Raw genomic sequence first — 15,971 nt, 5'->3', positions numbered from 1 at the left:
CACTCCTTTGCCTGCAATACTCCCCCCACCTCATTCCCTATCACACATACAACTGTTCAGGCCAGAAACCCAGGAGCCATCATCCCCAGCCCTTCTACAAGCATTCCACCTTCCTAACCAGGACTAAAAGAGACCTCCAAGGCAGTCTCAACTCTGTTTGCTTCTCTGCATCCTACTGACCCCACGCTAGAGCAAGCCCACATCCTATTCTCACTCGCAGCCCCACCTCAGCTCCCCGCATGTACTGGAGGTCCCTTCCAGCCCCCTCTGTGCAACAGCCAGTTGTGATACTTTAAAAATGGAAATCTTGGGGCACCCCTCAGTCAGTTAAGCGTCCGACTTCAGCTCAGGACATGGTCTCACGGTTCATGAGTCTGGGCCCCACGTCAGGCTCTGTGCTGACAGCTCAGAAGCCTGGAGCCTGCTTCCATTTCTGTGTCTCCCTCTCTCTCTGTCCCTCCCCACTCACACTCTGTCTGTCTCTCTCTCTCCCTTCTTTCAAGAATAAAAAAAACATTAAATTTTTTTAATAATAAAAATGGAAATCTTGTAACTCCTGGACTTAAAAATCCTGCAGTGGTTTCCCATGCTTTCAGTACAAAGTCCAGAATCTCTACAAGTCCAGAATGATTGTATTTTTCTCCTTACTTCTCAGATATCATCCTTGCCTCTTTCACATGCAGTCCCTCATCCCTGCCTCAGGAGTGGACATGACCTTCCCCCACCCCCTGCCTTCCCTACCTCACTCAGAAATGCCTCATTCTCAAGGAGTCCTTCCTGTACCTTTGTAACTAAAATGGAATTTTCTGTTATATGTTCACATAGTACCTTGTACTTTTCCCTTATAAAGCTTAGTGCAACTGTAAATATTTATCCTACAATTCTTTGTGTAACAGTTCTTTCTCCTCTTAGCGAGAAAAGAGCCAGCTAGGTCTAATTTCATTGCCACGATCCCAGAGACAGTACAGAGACTAGCAAGTAATAGATGCCCAATAAATATTCACTGAATATGCAAATTCATCAAGTACACTCCCTGTTGTTCTTCTTCTATTAGTTACCTACACTGGCTTAGTGATCTCACGATTCTCATAATTTAAGCAACATCCTCAGGATGGCCTCTGCGACTTCTCTGACAGGTCAGGAGCACCTAAATCTAAGAGGAAAGAATAGGATTTGGGGGCTGTACAAATTGGTTGCAAAAGATATGGGTAATTTAATGATACATCTCTAATCCATTTTAATGAACACACATGCCCTCCAATTGACCTGCAGGCAAGAGATCCCTTTCAGCTCTTCTTTAGTGACCTGGAACTCAAGAACTTGGTACCAAGAGGAGACTGAAGAACACAACAAATGTATCGTTATTCTTTATACTTTACACATAACTCTTAAACATCCTTTGTACCTTCTTAATATTTGATACAAATATTTTTCAAAAGAGCATAACAATAATATGTGTGACGGAGATGCGCAAAGGACTATTTTTACACAGCTTCAAAAGCGTTCGATCATTGTCTCTATTCACCTGTTACAAATTGGCTCCTTTTCCTCCTGGGTTGCACAAAGAAAGCCCAAGCATACACCCAGTTAATCATAAAATCACCAACAATTCTTACGTTCAGGAAGTAGGTGGATGATATTGGCACCTTAATCATTTTCATGGACTTTTCAATAGTATGTTAAAGAGAAATATTACTGAGCGCATAATGACAGTTATTTAGGAAGTTACTGGAAAGAGAACTACTGAAAAGTTAATAAAAGTGATTAAAAACAGTGGAAAGATGACTCTTCAATACATTTAATTCACCGGGCAGGTTTAACCTAACAATTGCGCTTTTACAGGCAGCTTTATCAGCCATTTTCATTTATCCTACTAAGAAGAAATGTGCATCGTGAAACCCAATTAAGTCAGCAGTGATAAAGCGTGAGAGGATTTCTCCACAGTCCCTCTATCAAAATGATTTGTTAAACACGGAGGTCTAAAAGGCATCCTAACATGCTAGTGAAAGACACAGTCAATGTGGCCTCACCCTGTGCATTTTCAATGACAGTGAATGAAACCAGACATAGTGAGCATTAAACTTCGAAGATTTATTGCAAAACTAACCTATAAAATGCTAAGTTGAGCTCAAGGAAGAGCATGTAGTTAATATGCTATTTATCTACAATACACATAGATAGCTCTTATGATCTGCTCCACACACACCTATTGGGCTATCCCACTGCAATGAGGCACAAGACAAATTTGTCCACTTTTCAGATAGCCAAGCTATTAAAAATAAAATAACCGTCACAAACTGGAACCCTGCCCGTTTCAATCAATTTGGTCTGAAGTGAGGTTCAGCTATGCCCCACGTATTAGCGCAGATCTCTTTTAGAGGCAAGTAGAGACTAGAACATCTCCTGCTTTGACTACACACTAGGCAGAAATAAACTATTGCATTTGAGCCATTACATATTTGGGGTATCACTTGTTACAATAGTCAGCCTGCCCTTACAAATGCATCTACTAGGAGGAGGGCAATGTTCTCCAGGGGCAAAATCCCTTAAATAAGACACAGTCCTCGTTACAAGTCAGTATTTCTATTAAAAACACCATTTATTGATTTTCCTTGCTAAAAAGCAATACATGTTAATTATAAAAACTTTAGAAATCCAAATAAAATGAAGAAAATTCTAAACATCAATAATGCCAATGCCCAATTGTTCTAGAGCCTTCTGTTATATAGCTTTCAGGCTTTTATTTCTCTTTAGATAGACACATAAGATTAACAGATAAGATGGATGAGGTAAACAGATGATGGATAAAAGTAATCATACACATATTATAGAATAATATACTTTTTTCGCCCGACAATATATCGGGAACAAATCTCTAAGTAATGATACTTTATTTAACCATTCTCCCACTAAAGGAAGGTAGCAAAGATACAAAATGTAGACAGAGAGGCAGACCACTCTGGGAAAGGGAAATTATATATGCAAGTGCACGGAGCCCTCAAGCGACTCAGCAAATGGGGACCAATGCCATCGGCGTAGCACAGGGTTCCAGGCAGAAGAAGGAACCAGATAAGAACGCTTGGACAAAACGTGAAAGGCCTTCTATGCCATTCTAAGGAGCCTGGATTTTATCCTGATGGCAAGTGAAGAGCCTCCTAGAATGGTGCAGTATGGTCTTTTCCGCATCAGAAAGATCACTCCAGCAACGCCAGAGAGAGTGAATTTAAGAAGGGGAGAATCCATGAGCCAAGTTAAGAGGTTGTTGCAGTAAGAATGGGAATCACTACAGAAACAATGACGTTGGGGTAGAAGGGACAAATGAGATGTTAAGGAGGCGGAATCAATGGGATCTGGTCACCAGACGGCTAAGGAGCAAAAGGAGAGGCCTCCTGTTTGAAATAACTGAGAAGACGCTGATGCTCTCATTTGGTGAGGGGTTACATGAATTCAGAGGGGCACCTACTACTCTGACACAGAATGAGCTGTCAATCAAGAAAGCCACTGGCAGTGATAGGACCGATTATAACAGAAGTGGTAGCAGCTTCATCATTAGCAGATATACACACGGACTGGCAGAGGAGATGAGGAGACATCATTTAATGTGCTTCCTATAAAGTGCCTGTAGGACATTCAGGTGGATTATCTGGTAAAGAGTTGGATATATGAACCTGGAGCCCTCCCGCCCCCCACCCCAAAAAAAAAAATTAGGGTTTGGCCTAGAGATATGGATTTGGAAGCCACAATTTACAAGCGGTGTGGAACCTACTAAAGTAGATGAATTCACCAGGGGTTCAGGGAGGCCAAAGTGAAGGAAAAATGAAACTGGACGTAGCCTGCCGGAGTCCTGCCCTGCCCCGGACGGGCCCTGTTGGCACGGCCAAGGCCTCTGCCTGCAGTAATTGAAGAAGTCAAAGTGAATTATTCCTTGTTTGACAACTTGTTTCAGCATTGCTCGCTCTACTCATAAAAGGACTAGGATATATCATTTTCTTGCCCAAACCACAAGAACCATAAGCTGAGAAAGAAAGCCTCTCACCCCCACCCCACACTGACGTGGGAATGCTGTCCTTACCATCACCAGGACGGCTGCCAGCCGTGGTAAACAAGCCCTCACCGCTCTGTGCCGGCCTCATGCGTTCCCACAACACAGATAATTGTTAAAACCTAAAACAGTGCCAGATTTGCATTTTTTAAATAAAAACTCACAACAAAACACTTTGACTCTTCCCTTTTCATTTTATAGAAACAAATGGCTGAACTTTCTTCTCAAAGTTTACAGTGGTGGATTCATCTCTTAATCACCCTCCATAATTTCAAAGACAGGGCTGAAGCCACAATGGTATTTGCTTCTTGAAGAGAGGAAGCTCATGAACACAAATAACTTCTATCATTTCAGAAAGCATGACACATGACAACAACACGAAAAGGCAACGAAGGTAGAAAGGCTTAGAGGAGGAAGGAGATACTTTTTCGCGAAGACTCCCTCTCATTAAGCTCTCCTACGACCCTTTCAGATTGTCTAAACGTTTCACAATCGTTTTTCCAGGATTAGACTCCTTGGAACAATGCAAAACATGAGAGGAGAGGAAGAGAAAAGCTCCAGGGTCAGTAGCAGAAGTGGTATGTTGGTTCATTTCTTTTCTTAATAATTTTTTTAACAGTTTTTTTTTTTTTCACTTTTTGAGAGACAGAGACAGAGTACAAGCAAGGGAGGGGCAGACAGCGAGGAAGACACACAATTTGAAGCAGGCTCCGGGCTCTGAGCTGTCAGCACAGAGCCCGATGCAGGGCTTAAACCCACCAACTGTGAGATCATGACCTGAGCCAAAGTCGGACACTTAACCAACCAAGCCACCCAGGCCCCTGTTGGGTCATTTCTGAACAAGGACTAGATGCACTTTGAGTGAACCATGAAGAACATGGTTCTTCCCTCCCACTCTGCATACTAGGGAACTGAGACCCAAGGAGGGAATGTTACTTACACATAGCACACAGGTACTAAACTACAAAGCTGGAAGTGAAAAACAGTGCTCCTGACTCTGAGGCCAGGCACTTTTCAGTTGTGAATAAGCTGAGGACTTCCCTCCCCACCACCCCCATCCTCTAGTGTCTACTCACAAAGATACTGTGGTCTAACTGGTGAGGCAAGACTACACACAGAAAAATTGTTAACTACATCCATTTTTTTGTAACAACAACATAAGGGAAATTTGCGATGGCACCATGCATAAAGCTTGCAGTGGAAAGGTGCTCTGTGTCCAAAGACTACAGTGAGTGTTTCTGACAGGATCATTACTGGGACTGCCATAGAGGCAGTAGGATATGACCTGTCCCTTAAAGGAGACAGAATATCCACAGGCAGAAATGAAGGAAGACACAGATCCAGGCAGAAGAAATGGCCTATGTAAAAACAGCAGTGGGAAAGTGTGTGGCCTGTTCATGGAGCAATTAGACTGGATAAAAACATTTATATAGTAAAACTGAAAAAGATTAGGCTTGGTCTGGAGTAAGGAAGACAGGAAATACCAGCATCTAAAGTTAACTATGGTGGATCCACTGAAAGTTTCTGAGCAAAGAGAGGTCCAATAAAAGGAGTACTTTAGAAATACTCACTGTCCAGAGAGCTTCGGTGGCTCAGTCAGTTAAGCATCTGACTTCAGCTCAGGTCATGATCTTGTGGTTCATGTGTTTGAGCCCCACATTGAGCTATATGCTGACAGCTCACAGCCTGGAACCTGTTTTGGATTCTGTGTCTCCCTCTCTCTCTACCCCTCCCCTGCTCATGCTCTCTCCCTCTTTCTCTCATAAATAAATGTTAGAAAAAAATTTTAGAAATACTCATCCTCCAATGCAGTGTTTAACAGAAGGCAATCTGGAGCAGTGGACAGAACAGAGGCAAGGAAATGGTGGCCATGGCGGGGAGAGTATGTAAATTTAATGAATGATTAAAATCAAAGATTCTGATACTCATCCAAAGATGATAAGCCACCTTTCTAGACCATGTTGATAGCATATGAAGAAAAATACAATATTCTTATGGTGACCAAAGGCCAAGTCTGTTTTTTTTTTTTTTTAATGTTTTTATTTATTTTTGAAAGAGGGAAAGAGAGAGACAGAGCAAGTGGGGAAGGGGCAGAGAGAGAGGGAGACACAGAATCCAAAGTAGGCTCCAGGCTCTGAGCTGTCAGCACAGAGCTGGACATGGGGCTTGAACTCACGAGCTGTGAGATCACGACCTGAGCTGAAGTCAGACGCTTAACTGAGCCACGCAGGCACCCTTGGCCAAGTTTACTGTTTAATTCTTGTATTGGTTTTTACTAAGCCATTATCTGATGTAATTTAGTTATTGGGTAGCTGCAGATTCAGGAACCTAAATGCTGGGTAAATTAAGAGTTGAACAAATGAACACCTCTGTTTTCTGAGCACTTTCGTTTCTTATTAATGACAGTGTAATAATTAGAGGCACGAACACGGAACAGAAAACAATATAAAAACTGTTCCCCACCACTTCACACCCATTAGGTTGGCTGTTATCAAACCATAAAAAAATAAAACATGTTAGAACATGGAGAAATCAGAACCCTGTATGGGAAAGGGAAATGGTATAGCTACTGTGGAAAACGGTACAGTAGTTCCTCAAAAAAAAAAAAAAAAGAAACCTAGACTTACCATAATCCAGCAATTCCACTTCCGGCACACGCCCAAAAGAAAGGAAAACCAGGTCTTGAGCAGATATTTGTACATTCATAGAAGCTTTATTCCCAATAGCCAAAAGGTAGAAGCAACTTGAATGTCCACTGACAAATGAATGGATAAACAAAATGTGGCCTATATGTGCAATGGAATATTCAGCCTTAAAAAGCAATGACACTCTGACCCATTAAAACACAGATGAACCTTACCGACGTTATGCCAAATAAAACAAGCCAGTCACAAAAATGCAAAAACTGTAGGATTCCACTCTTATGAGGTACCTAGAATAATCAAATTCACGGAGACAGAAATTGGAATGGTAGCTGGCAGGGGTTGGAGGAGAAGGGAATAGAGAGTTATTATTTAATGGGTATGGAGTTTTGGTTGGGGAAGATAACATGACAAGAGATAGATGGTGGTAATGGTTGCCCAACAATGTCAATACCTAACGCAACTGAACTTAAAAACGGTTAAGGTGGTAAATTCTATGTTACTACAATTTGGGGGGGGGGGGGGGAGGAGAAACGCTCACCAGAATTAGACTACAGTCCAAAATGCTAGCATTTTTCATAAAATTCCTGCTCCAGTGAAAGAAAAGTTGCTAGTGATCCTGAGAACAGAGGTGAGCAATCTCAGTGGACGGGAAAGAAGAGAACGGAAGAAACTGCATCTCAGAGGTGTCCAGGCTGGCAAAGAAGAGCCTGTGAAATTTCAAAGCTGTGGCCCTTCTGTGCTGATGACATGACAAAGAGCACCCCCACTCAGCAGAACATCTCCATCGTGGCAGTCCCCAAAGAGCCTTGACTGCCAGGATCACCTCCCAAGGGCGAAGTCTAATGACAAATTCTACTGGAAGCAAACACAGCCATCCTTCTCCTCAGTAGATAGCTGCCATGAACTGTGCAGAGGTGCAGCCAGGATGCTCCCTGCAGCGGAGGAAAATGCTGCCACTGCATCTGCGGCTTCACTGATAACACATCATGGCCCATGGTGTCTCCAGGGCCAACAAAGACAGTGACAGAAAAGGATCTCATTCATCTAAGCCCAAATGGATATGTGCCCTCCCACCTGCAGTCTGTCCAAGAGCTGACGAGATGTCAAAAACAAGGGGGGGGGGGGGGGGGGCGGCAGTGAAAAGTAAGTCATCTCTTTTTTATTGCTTCTTAGGGATATAAGCAGCCCCTTTCCATCTTCAGTTACAAGAACTGAACTTCTATTGCTCAGATGGTTAAACACCTGTTGGGGGAGATCAAGGAAGAACATACAATTTCTGAGTACTGAGATTTAGTACCCAAAATGAGTTGGAATGATGTGGGAGTGGGTTGGCTCAAAACACTATTCAAAAATCTCTTCTGTGCTTATAAGTCTTTACAATGCAGGGCATTTTTACCCAGCTGGAGCTATAGGCCACACAGAATAAATATTATCAAGAAATAATTGAGAGGGAAAAGTTTACGAGATTAAACAGCCTTTTTCTGAAGCCCAAAAGTTGATGCAGAGGTGGGCCCTGGGTGGTGAGAGGAAGCAATGGTGTCCTGGTAGGATATAGCTCTAATTGCTACTTCCTCTGAATATGCAGCTCACCAAATAAGAGACCTGAAGGAAAAGGAAAAAACAAAAAACAAAAAGCAAAAGCAAAACAAAAACGCTTCTCTCAAAATTTAACCTTGAACAACGATTGCTACTACCCAACAAGCTGGGGTGCTTCTGTCATGTATTCATTTAATTATTTAACAGGTATTTAATCTACACAGAACCATCAAGCAGTATGTGTGTATCAAAGAGGGGAAAAAAGATACAAACTCAACTGAGTGCCAGTTATGACCACATGGTTTTAGTCAGCCCCTCAATTTTTTAGCTTTCTTTGCCTCAATGGCAATTCCCAGGCTAGAGACAAACACTTGGAATGATAGTATTACTGCTGTGAGCTTTCCAAATTTAGCAAAGCATACAATGCCTCACGTCTCTTATCACGCCCCCTCCATGTCCTGAGCTCCCAGATGTGCCCACTACCAAGACTCCAGTGCCCTTGTCAAGAATGTCCCCTTGTGCTGGGCTCAGCTCAGCTCACACATTTTGGCAGAGCAAAGAGAAAAGAAACAATTCCCTCCTCCAGGTTGTCTTGGCCCAGCATTACCTCCTAAATCTGGCTACCAGCTCCGGAATCATGCACCACTCTGAGCTGTTTTCTTCCAGCACAGTGGGGCAGATATCCAAAGCCAGAGCCTTGGGCTTTGGGAGAAAAACTTCTGAAATTGAGATACAAGGCAGATTACCATCTGTGCCCTCATGAGATAGACAATGAGCCTATCAGACTCGGAAGGACCATCTACATTCACAGTATTGTGATCTAAGATCTCCATTTTCTGACATATTTGGACCTGGACAGCGGAAGTCCGAGGTGTCAAGAGAAGGCTAATCATTGTAATGATGAACAGCAGTCCTATACTTCAGTTTCTCACAGACTAGGATCCACTCATAAGCCTCATTGTTTACCTAAAGCCTTCCTTTGCAGTTTCCTCACACAGCAAAGAGAGGAAGGGAATATACATATGGAGTCTGAGGTAAGACCTAGTAGGACGGTCTCCCATGTATCATCCAAGCTGTGGGTAAACTAAATTTCTATTTGTTTGTTTGGTTATTATGAAAAGCAAGATTAAAAATTTTACTAGGTCCTAATGGGGAGAACTCAGGTTAGGACACAGTTTGCAAGGAAACTGCTTTCAATAAGGAAAAATATCCTGGTTCTCTTAAAAACCAAAAAATAGTGTAAATTACCATCTATGTATCTCTCTGTAGGATTCCTTGATGGCAAATCTAAGGTGGGGGAATTTTTTTTCCCCTAAACATTGGATCTATGCCAAACAGAGATGAGTCAACCCATTTCAAGCCTTCGACTTCACCAAAATTTCTTTTATTTTATCTACTTTAACCTGTAAGGATCATTTGGGGACAGAGAGCCAGGAGGCAAGCCTTCAGAAAGAGGCTTGCTTCAAGCACACCATGGCACTAAACAATATGAAAACACAACCTCTCAACTAGCACTTACCTCAAATGAGTAAGAGACTGAAGTCTGTATTCTGTAAATTCTCAAATAACTCAACTTCGGATTTAAAAGTACGGCAGAATGTATCACTCATCAGTTGTTCCGTGGTACAAAGTGACTGATATTTGGGGGAGTGGCTAGGTCATATGATCGCTCATAATGTTACTTTAATTTTAACTTAAGTTTTATGATAACCTAAGAGCACAGAGTAACACGTGCATGCACACGTTCAGAGCATTCCTGTATGGATGGGAAGCTGTCCACAAAGGTCATTTCTGTTATTTAAGAATATGAACATTCAAAATGAATCCTCACTTTCTCATGAAAACTTTGACTAAGGCATGTTACACTATTGCTTTTGGCAACAAACTACATGAGTCATAGGAACCCTAATTTTTTACCTTCTGTTTTCATTATATACTTTTCATTCTTTACTTTCAATGAATGTAATGGTTAATGAACCCTACCACCATTTTTCATCATATACTTTGTTTGCATTATCATTCAGTTATATAAGGCTAATCAAAATATTCACTAAGACCTATCTGTACAGATATGCTTTTCAAAACATTTAAGCATATCAAAGACAACCAAACCAAAAACCTAAGTATTACTAAGTACTAAGGGCAGATGAGAGTTGAAAGGTCTTTGGACATCTGGCTAATTCATAAATTATCACTGAAATTTAAAAATACACATTAAAAGAGATTACGTTTATAATTAAGAAAAAGATAACAAGAAGAAAACAGGCCCTGAAGCAAAGAAGATTCCCGGAACAATGAATAGATTACATCTGACAAGGGCACTAACCTGCCCAATCACGTCTTTTGCTCTCATTTGCTAGAAATATACAGGCCAGTGGAAGGACGGGGCAGTGTGCAGCCCCCTCAGTGCTGTGTAAGCTTCCCAGTCTTACCTAATACATCAAGACCTATGGTACAACTTTCCCTAGACCCCAAGGACTTACAGATCTCCTACAATAAAGGGGAACTACCCCCTAGTGCTTGTAAAATATCCTACTTCAGATGTTTACATTCTCCTTTTAAGACATTTTTTATTCCAAGGAACTGTTTTTCCAAATGACCAATCTTGGGCTCATTTTTTTTTATCATAAATATAAATATATATACAGTTTGTCTACTCAACAGAAAAGTGTTTTAGGTATAGATTTTTAACAGTAAGATTTATATAGCTGACAGAGAGCAGTCAAAAACACTCGGGAAATTAAATTTACATGTATATTTATGAAATACAAGCAGTCAAGCTGTATCTGTTCCTACTGTTACTTACTTAATATAGCTTTTATTAAGAATTATCTTCTTCAGTGGTGGCTGGAGAATCCCTGCAGCGTTTGTCATTTTCGAAACACCATAAGGTCAGCTCACTTTATTAAATAGTTATTGAGGATATTAGAAAAAGCAAATGCCATTTATCATAAATATTTGATAAACCTGCTTATGTTATCAATATATTCCAGTATTACAGCATAGACCGAATATCTACATTGGATTATAAGATGATGATGCACAAATCTTGCATGCCCCAATAACATCCATAGATGTTATTCAACATCAGTATTTTGGACATCATTTTCTGCCTAGAATCACTGCAATGCCTTGAAAACTAAAATCGTAGTGCGTCACACGATGATTTGTTTGAATAACAGAAATTTAAATGAACAGCAAATTATTTTGCATTCCAATTAATATAAAACCTAATAATATTTCTTAGCTTGTTCGGCGAGCAAGAGAAAAAGCAAAGACTGGGAAGTGTTTAAGCAACTACAAGAAGTGTATGTAATTTATACAAACTTCAAATGCAAAACAAACAAGCTATGAGATTCCGTGTTGTCTTCTAAAATACACTAAGCAGTTGTTTCAAAAGACCCATCTTTCAAGAAAAGAACTTGTTATACAGACACTGCTCAGGAGTTTATCTCAGATGGGTAAAAAAAAAAAAAAAAAAAAGAAAAAGAAAAAGAAAAAAGAAAAAAAAATTCAGGGGAGACTTCTATCAGCTCAACCCTAAAGCTAATCTGTTGCATGTGTGGTTTCTACACTAGTAAGCAACTTGTAGGAAACAACACTGCAGCTGAGCACATGAGAGCTGGAAACTGTTCCCCGGGATATAATATCACAAAATGACTTTGCTATATTCCCTCTCCAGCCTGGCATCATGGCTCAGGCAGTAACACAACCGTCATGCCCCCAGGGCAGCTTCATGTGGTTAGATAAGAACCCCCTGCTCCATCACTCTCCCTGAATTCTTCTCACCAGAAGCACACAGAACCAGCTCAACCAGGACAAATCAGCCCCTCTTCTCTCTGTATGTGTCTTTTTTTTTTTTTTTCCAGTTGGTGTTCCTTTGCCAGGTAAGTTCTGAATGACACTGTTAACAGAAACCACCCAACGGGGTGAACTCACAAGTTTTCACACACTCACACACTTTTAAACCCAATATTCCAGTATGGATTTCCCCAGTTTACATTCTCTAAAATAAAATAGCTCATAGTATTTACTTTTATCTCACAATAGTACAATAACTACCACGTTGATAAAAACGCAAGAGAAACTTTTAGCGTAATTCCCGTCAGGCTTTAGCTAAACCTGTTAGTTAAGGTTTCATGCAACAGCCACAACCTCGAAATACCTGACACTAAAATCACCAAACACAATAATTACCCAAACCTGGAGCTGTAACTTCATGATTTCTTAATCTACTCAATTATACACAGGGAGATTTCCAGTTCATTTTAAAAACCTGCTTTGCTTCGCATGACACAATTTCCTATGTAATTCCTTTGACAAACAAAAGAGAAAAACTACCTTCCTGAAGGTCTTCCCCCTTAGAAGCACAAAAACAGAACAGTATTTCTCCAGACAACATGAATATTCCATTTCTAAACATCCTCGGGATGCTTGGAAGAACTTTATCCCCGAAGTCTGACGTTTATTTCTAGTCAAAACACAAAACACCATTGCTAATCCAGTAACACACCCCCAATCCTAGGCATCGCTGCCAACTACGATCCCTTTTATATCAATTTCCACCATGTATAGTAAATGATTCACAACTCGTGATTTGGGGTAAATGCAAAATCCTTTCTGAATTACATAGAATAAAGCACGTGAAAATTGGACAATGGTGTGGCTTAAAAGGTTTTGTTTCAGATTCTAGAGCAGAGTAACATATACTGCAGTACAATGGTGTTGAGCTTTTGTGTTCCCTAATAAGACAGCTCCCAGCAGAGCGTTTCCCATGTTTTACAGTGACATCTATCAGCCAGACCCGGGGAATCCCAACGTCACTCAGCTTTCTTCAGCACCACTGTCTGAGAACAGCTTCTGTCCACAGAGTGGTGCAATCTTAGCAGGTCTGGCGCACAAAGTGCATTGTTAAAATAGGGAAATGGTGGATGAGCAAGGCTCTTTCCTGTCATTAAAACCAAACTGTTAGGTATTAATTAACTGCAAGATATAAGCACCACAAATGCCAACCAGAAATTTAAGTAATTGGCTATCATCAGATACAAATTTAAGAGAACTGACTCAGTTTGCATCGCAGGCAGACTGAGCCTGGCATGGTGCTGACTTTTGTAAAAATTCAATTAACCCAACCATCTATTAGGCAGATACATAAAGACACAGGGAAAAAGCTACTGTGCATGTTAGAATCTGCGATGTGTAATCATGTTAATTTATGGTTTGAGAAGATACCCTGCGACGCTTTAGTGATTGTATGGTAATCAGAAAATTATACAGATATTCCCAACCTAGAAATTATTTTGTGAATGGCATAAATGCAATACTACCTCAGAAACGTAATCAGATTATCGGCTAATTTCTCAGACCTGATCATATGAAGGAGACCGGAAAACAATACTTTCCAACGGGAAAATGGGGGGAAAAGGTCTGGGAAATCGATTGCTAAACTTGGCTTCCCAAATTGTTCTTCAGGGCCTACACGTGAAGCTCCTTAACTACGCTCATCTGTTCTGATTCACTGAGGTGCCAAAACACACTGCAAACCAAAATATTGTAAAAACGAAAATTCTTGAGAGGACGTCACCAAAAATACCCCCCCCACACACACACAACTTTATATTTCTCACAAACACCTATTCCCGAGGTTCAGACTGCACCTATCTGTTGGACATGGAGTTGGCCAAAAACTCTGCCCCATTTCTAGAGACATGTCGGCGCTGTGTCCTTTCCCTGCGAGGGCTCCCACAGACACAAACCCCTGACCATCTGCACACTCAAGACTCCAAATGAAGGAAAGGCGTGAAAATCCTGTCGGACTCACCCTTCCTCCTTCAAAGGAAAAGCCCCCACACGGCGGCCCATACCTCACCAGCACCTCCTAACCAAGTTCAACGACGCACTCGCAAGAAAGCAGCCGGCCCATTTCCACGCTACTCGGGAACGAAACCCCAAGGGATTGAAAAGTTTCAGGCGGCCCCCCACCGAGGACCAAACTTGGACTCTCACCAATGGCAAAGCCTAGAATCCAGGTAACTGGAGAAGGCGCTGCCTGTGGAATCCAATCCGCGAAACCTTCTCTGAGAATCACTTAGGAGTCCGCAATCCCGAAACTCAACTCCCGAGCCCGCGTGTGCTGGGCAGCCGTCGGGCCCGCGACCTCCCCGCCCGGCCGGAGCGCGCCCCGAGGGGCGAGGAACTTACCGCACCGCTTGCACAGCACCCGGCTGACCTCCTTCTTGAGGTTCCGGCCCGTCTCGAGAGGGGGGAAAGAGGCTCGGAAGGCGGCCGGCGCGCGGCTGCTGCTGTTGGCATCGGGCTCCATGAAGAAGATGTACCTGCTGTCCTCCTTGAGCCTCCCGCAGGAGGGGAAAGCGGGGTGGCCCCAGGCCCCCAGGCGCACGGTGAGCAACGAGTCCTTCTTCAAGCCCCCGGCTTTCACCGCCCACACCTGGTGCACCTTCACCAGATAGGGCGCCTCCTCGTCTCCGGGCTCTCCCGCGCCGGGCGCCGGGGCGCTGGGCCAGGAGGGCACGGTCCCGTTGGCGGTGGGCAGCGGGTCCGGGGCGGGCGGCCCCAGCGCTCCCGGGCCGGCGGCTGGCGGCTCGCGCTCGCCTCCCCACGCCCCTGCCTCGCCCGCCGCCGCCTTCCTGTCGAGTGCCCCCTGCTGCCGCCGCGGCGGGTGCACCTTTCCCTCGATCACCACCGCGGCGCGCTGAGCCAGCTCCTGCACGGAGCCCACGCTGGGCGGGGACGAGTAGCACACCGAGGCCCCCGCGGGAGCCGCCTCGTCGCCGGCGGCCGCCCCCGGCCCCAGGGCTGCGGTCCACAGCAGCAGCAGCGGCAGCAGCGGCGGCGGCGAGCGGCCGGCAGAGCCGGGGCGCGGGGCCCGGGGCCCGGCACTCCCGGAGCGGCGCGGGGAGCGTCGCCATCTCATGGTGTGAGGTGCGTGCGGGCTCCTGGCTGTCGGTTCGGACTCTGCCTCGCTCTCTCGCGCTGCCTCCCTTTTCCTCTCCTCCTGCCCCCCCCCCACCACTCCTCCTCCCCCCTACCCTCCTCCTTTTATTTATTTATTGGGGGGGGGGTGTAGGAGAGTTGTTTATGGGAGGAGGAAGAGGAGGAGGGAGGAAGAGGTGGGTGGAACCACAGAAAGGCGAAGAGGTATAAGGGCAAAAAAAAAAAAAAGCAAAATAGAAAAGGAAAGAAAAAAAAGCCGCTGCCACCGCCTCGGTTGCTGGGAGTGACAGGTCCTCCCGGCGCCGCCGCCGCGCCCGAGCCCTGCTGTCGGGGCTGCTGTCACAGGAGGAGGACGTGGAGGTGGAGGAGCTGCTCAGCGGGTAACAGTCCTTTGTGTGAAGTGATGCTGCGGCGGCTGCTGAGGCTGCGAGCGAGCGGCTGGGCGAGAGCGCGAGGCAGAGAGCCCTGGAGGCGGAGTTGCGTGCCTGGAAATCGCTGGGTGGCCGCGGCGGCGGCAGCGCCCTGCGCCTCGCCAGCCTGTTTACCTGTGGTGCGAACTCGGCCCGCACTTCCCTTTCCCATGCTGATTCCGGAGCCCGGCCCGCGAGTTTGTCCTCCGCGGTCTCGCCTGCCCTGCGCGCCTCCTCCCTCGCGGGCGCCCCGATTGCTGCAATGAGAGGCCGGGCGGCAAAGAGCCTGCAGTCCGAGTGGGCTGCGGAGATTTACTGGGGAGCGAGAGGTGACGCTTCAGTAATCGGGGACCTGTTAGCCGGCGCAGGACGCCCGACCGCGGG

General features: G+C 44.3%; 1 protein-coding gene across 7 annotated transcripts in view; it reads right to left on the bottom strand.

The window, feature by feature from the left end:
- The window catches only part of NRG1 (neuregulin 1), a 1,116,936-nt gene extending 1,101,673 nt beyond the window's left edge, over window positions 1-15,263 (bottom strand). For 4 of the 7 annotated variants that reach the window (XM_045456219.1, XM_045456213.1, XM_045456227.1 and 1 more), the window contains exon 1: window positions 14,425-15,259. In XM_045456219.1, coding sequence (XP_045312175.1) covers window positions 14,425-15,157 — 733 coding nt within the window. In that variant the 5' untranslated portion in view covers window positions 15,158-15,259. Of the gene's footprint in view, window positions 1-14,424 lie in introns of all 7 variants that reach the window. The other 3 variants (XM_045456262.1, XM_045456281.1, XM_045456271.1) reach the window with 2 other exon arrangements.
- Window positions 15,264-15,971: the final 708 nt, after the last annotated feature.

Source organism: Leopardus geoffroyi, chromosome B1 (assembly GCF_018350155.1).
Source record: "Leopardus geoffroyi isolate Oge1 chromosome B1, O.geoffroyi_Oge1_pat1.0, whole genome shotgun sequence".
Classification (NCBI taxonomy): domain Eukaryota; kingdom Metazoa; phylum Chordata; class Mammalia; order Carnivora; family Felidae; genus Leopardus; species Leopardus geoffroyi.
This window is presented reverse-complemented; position numbering and strand designations above follow the sequence as displayed.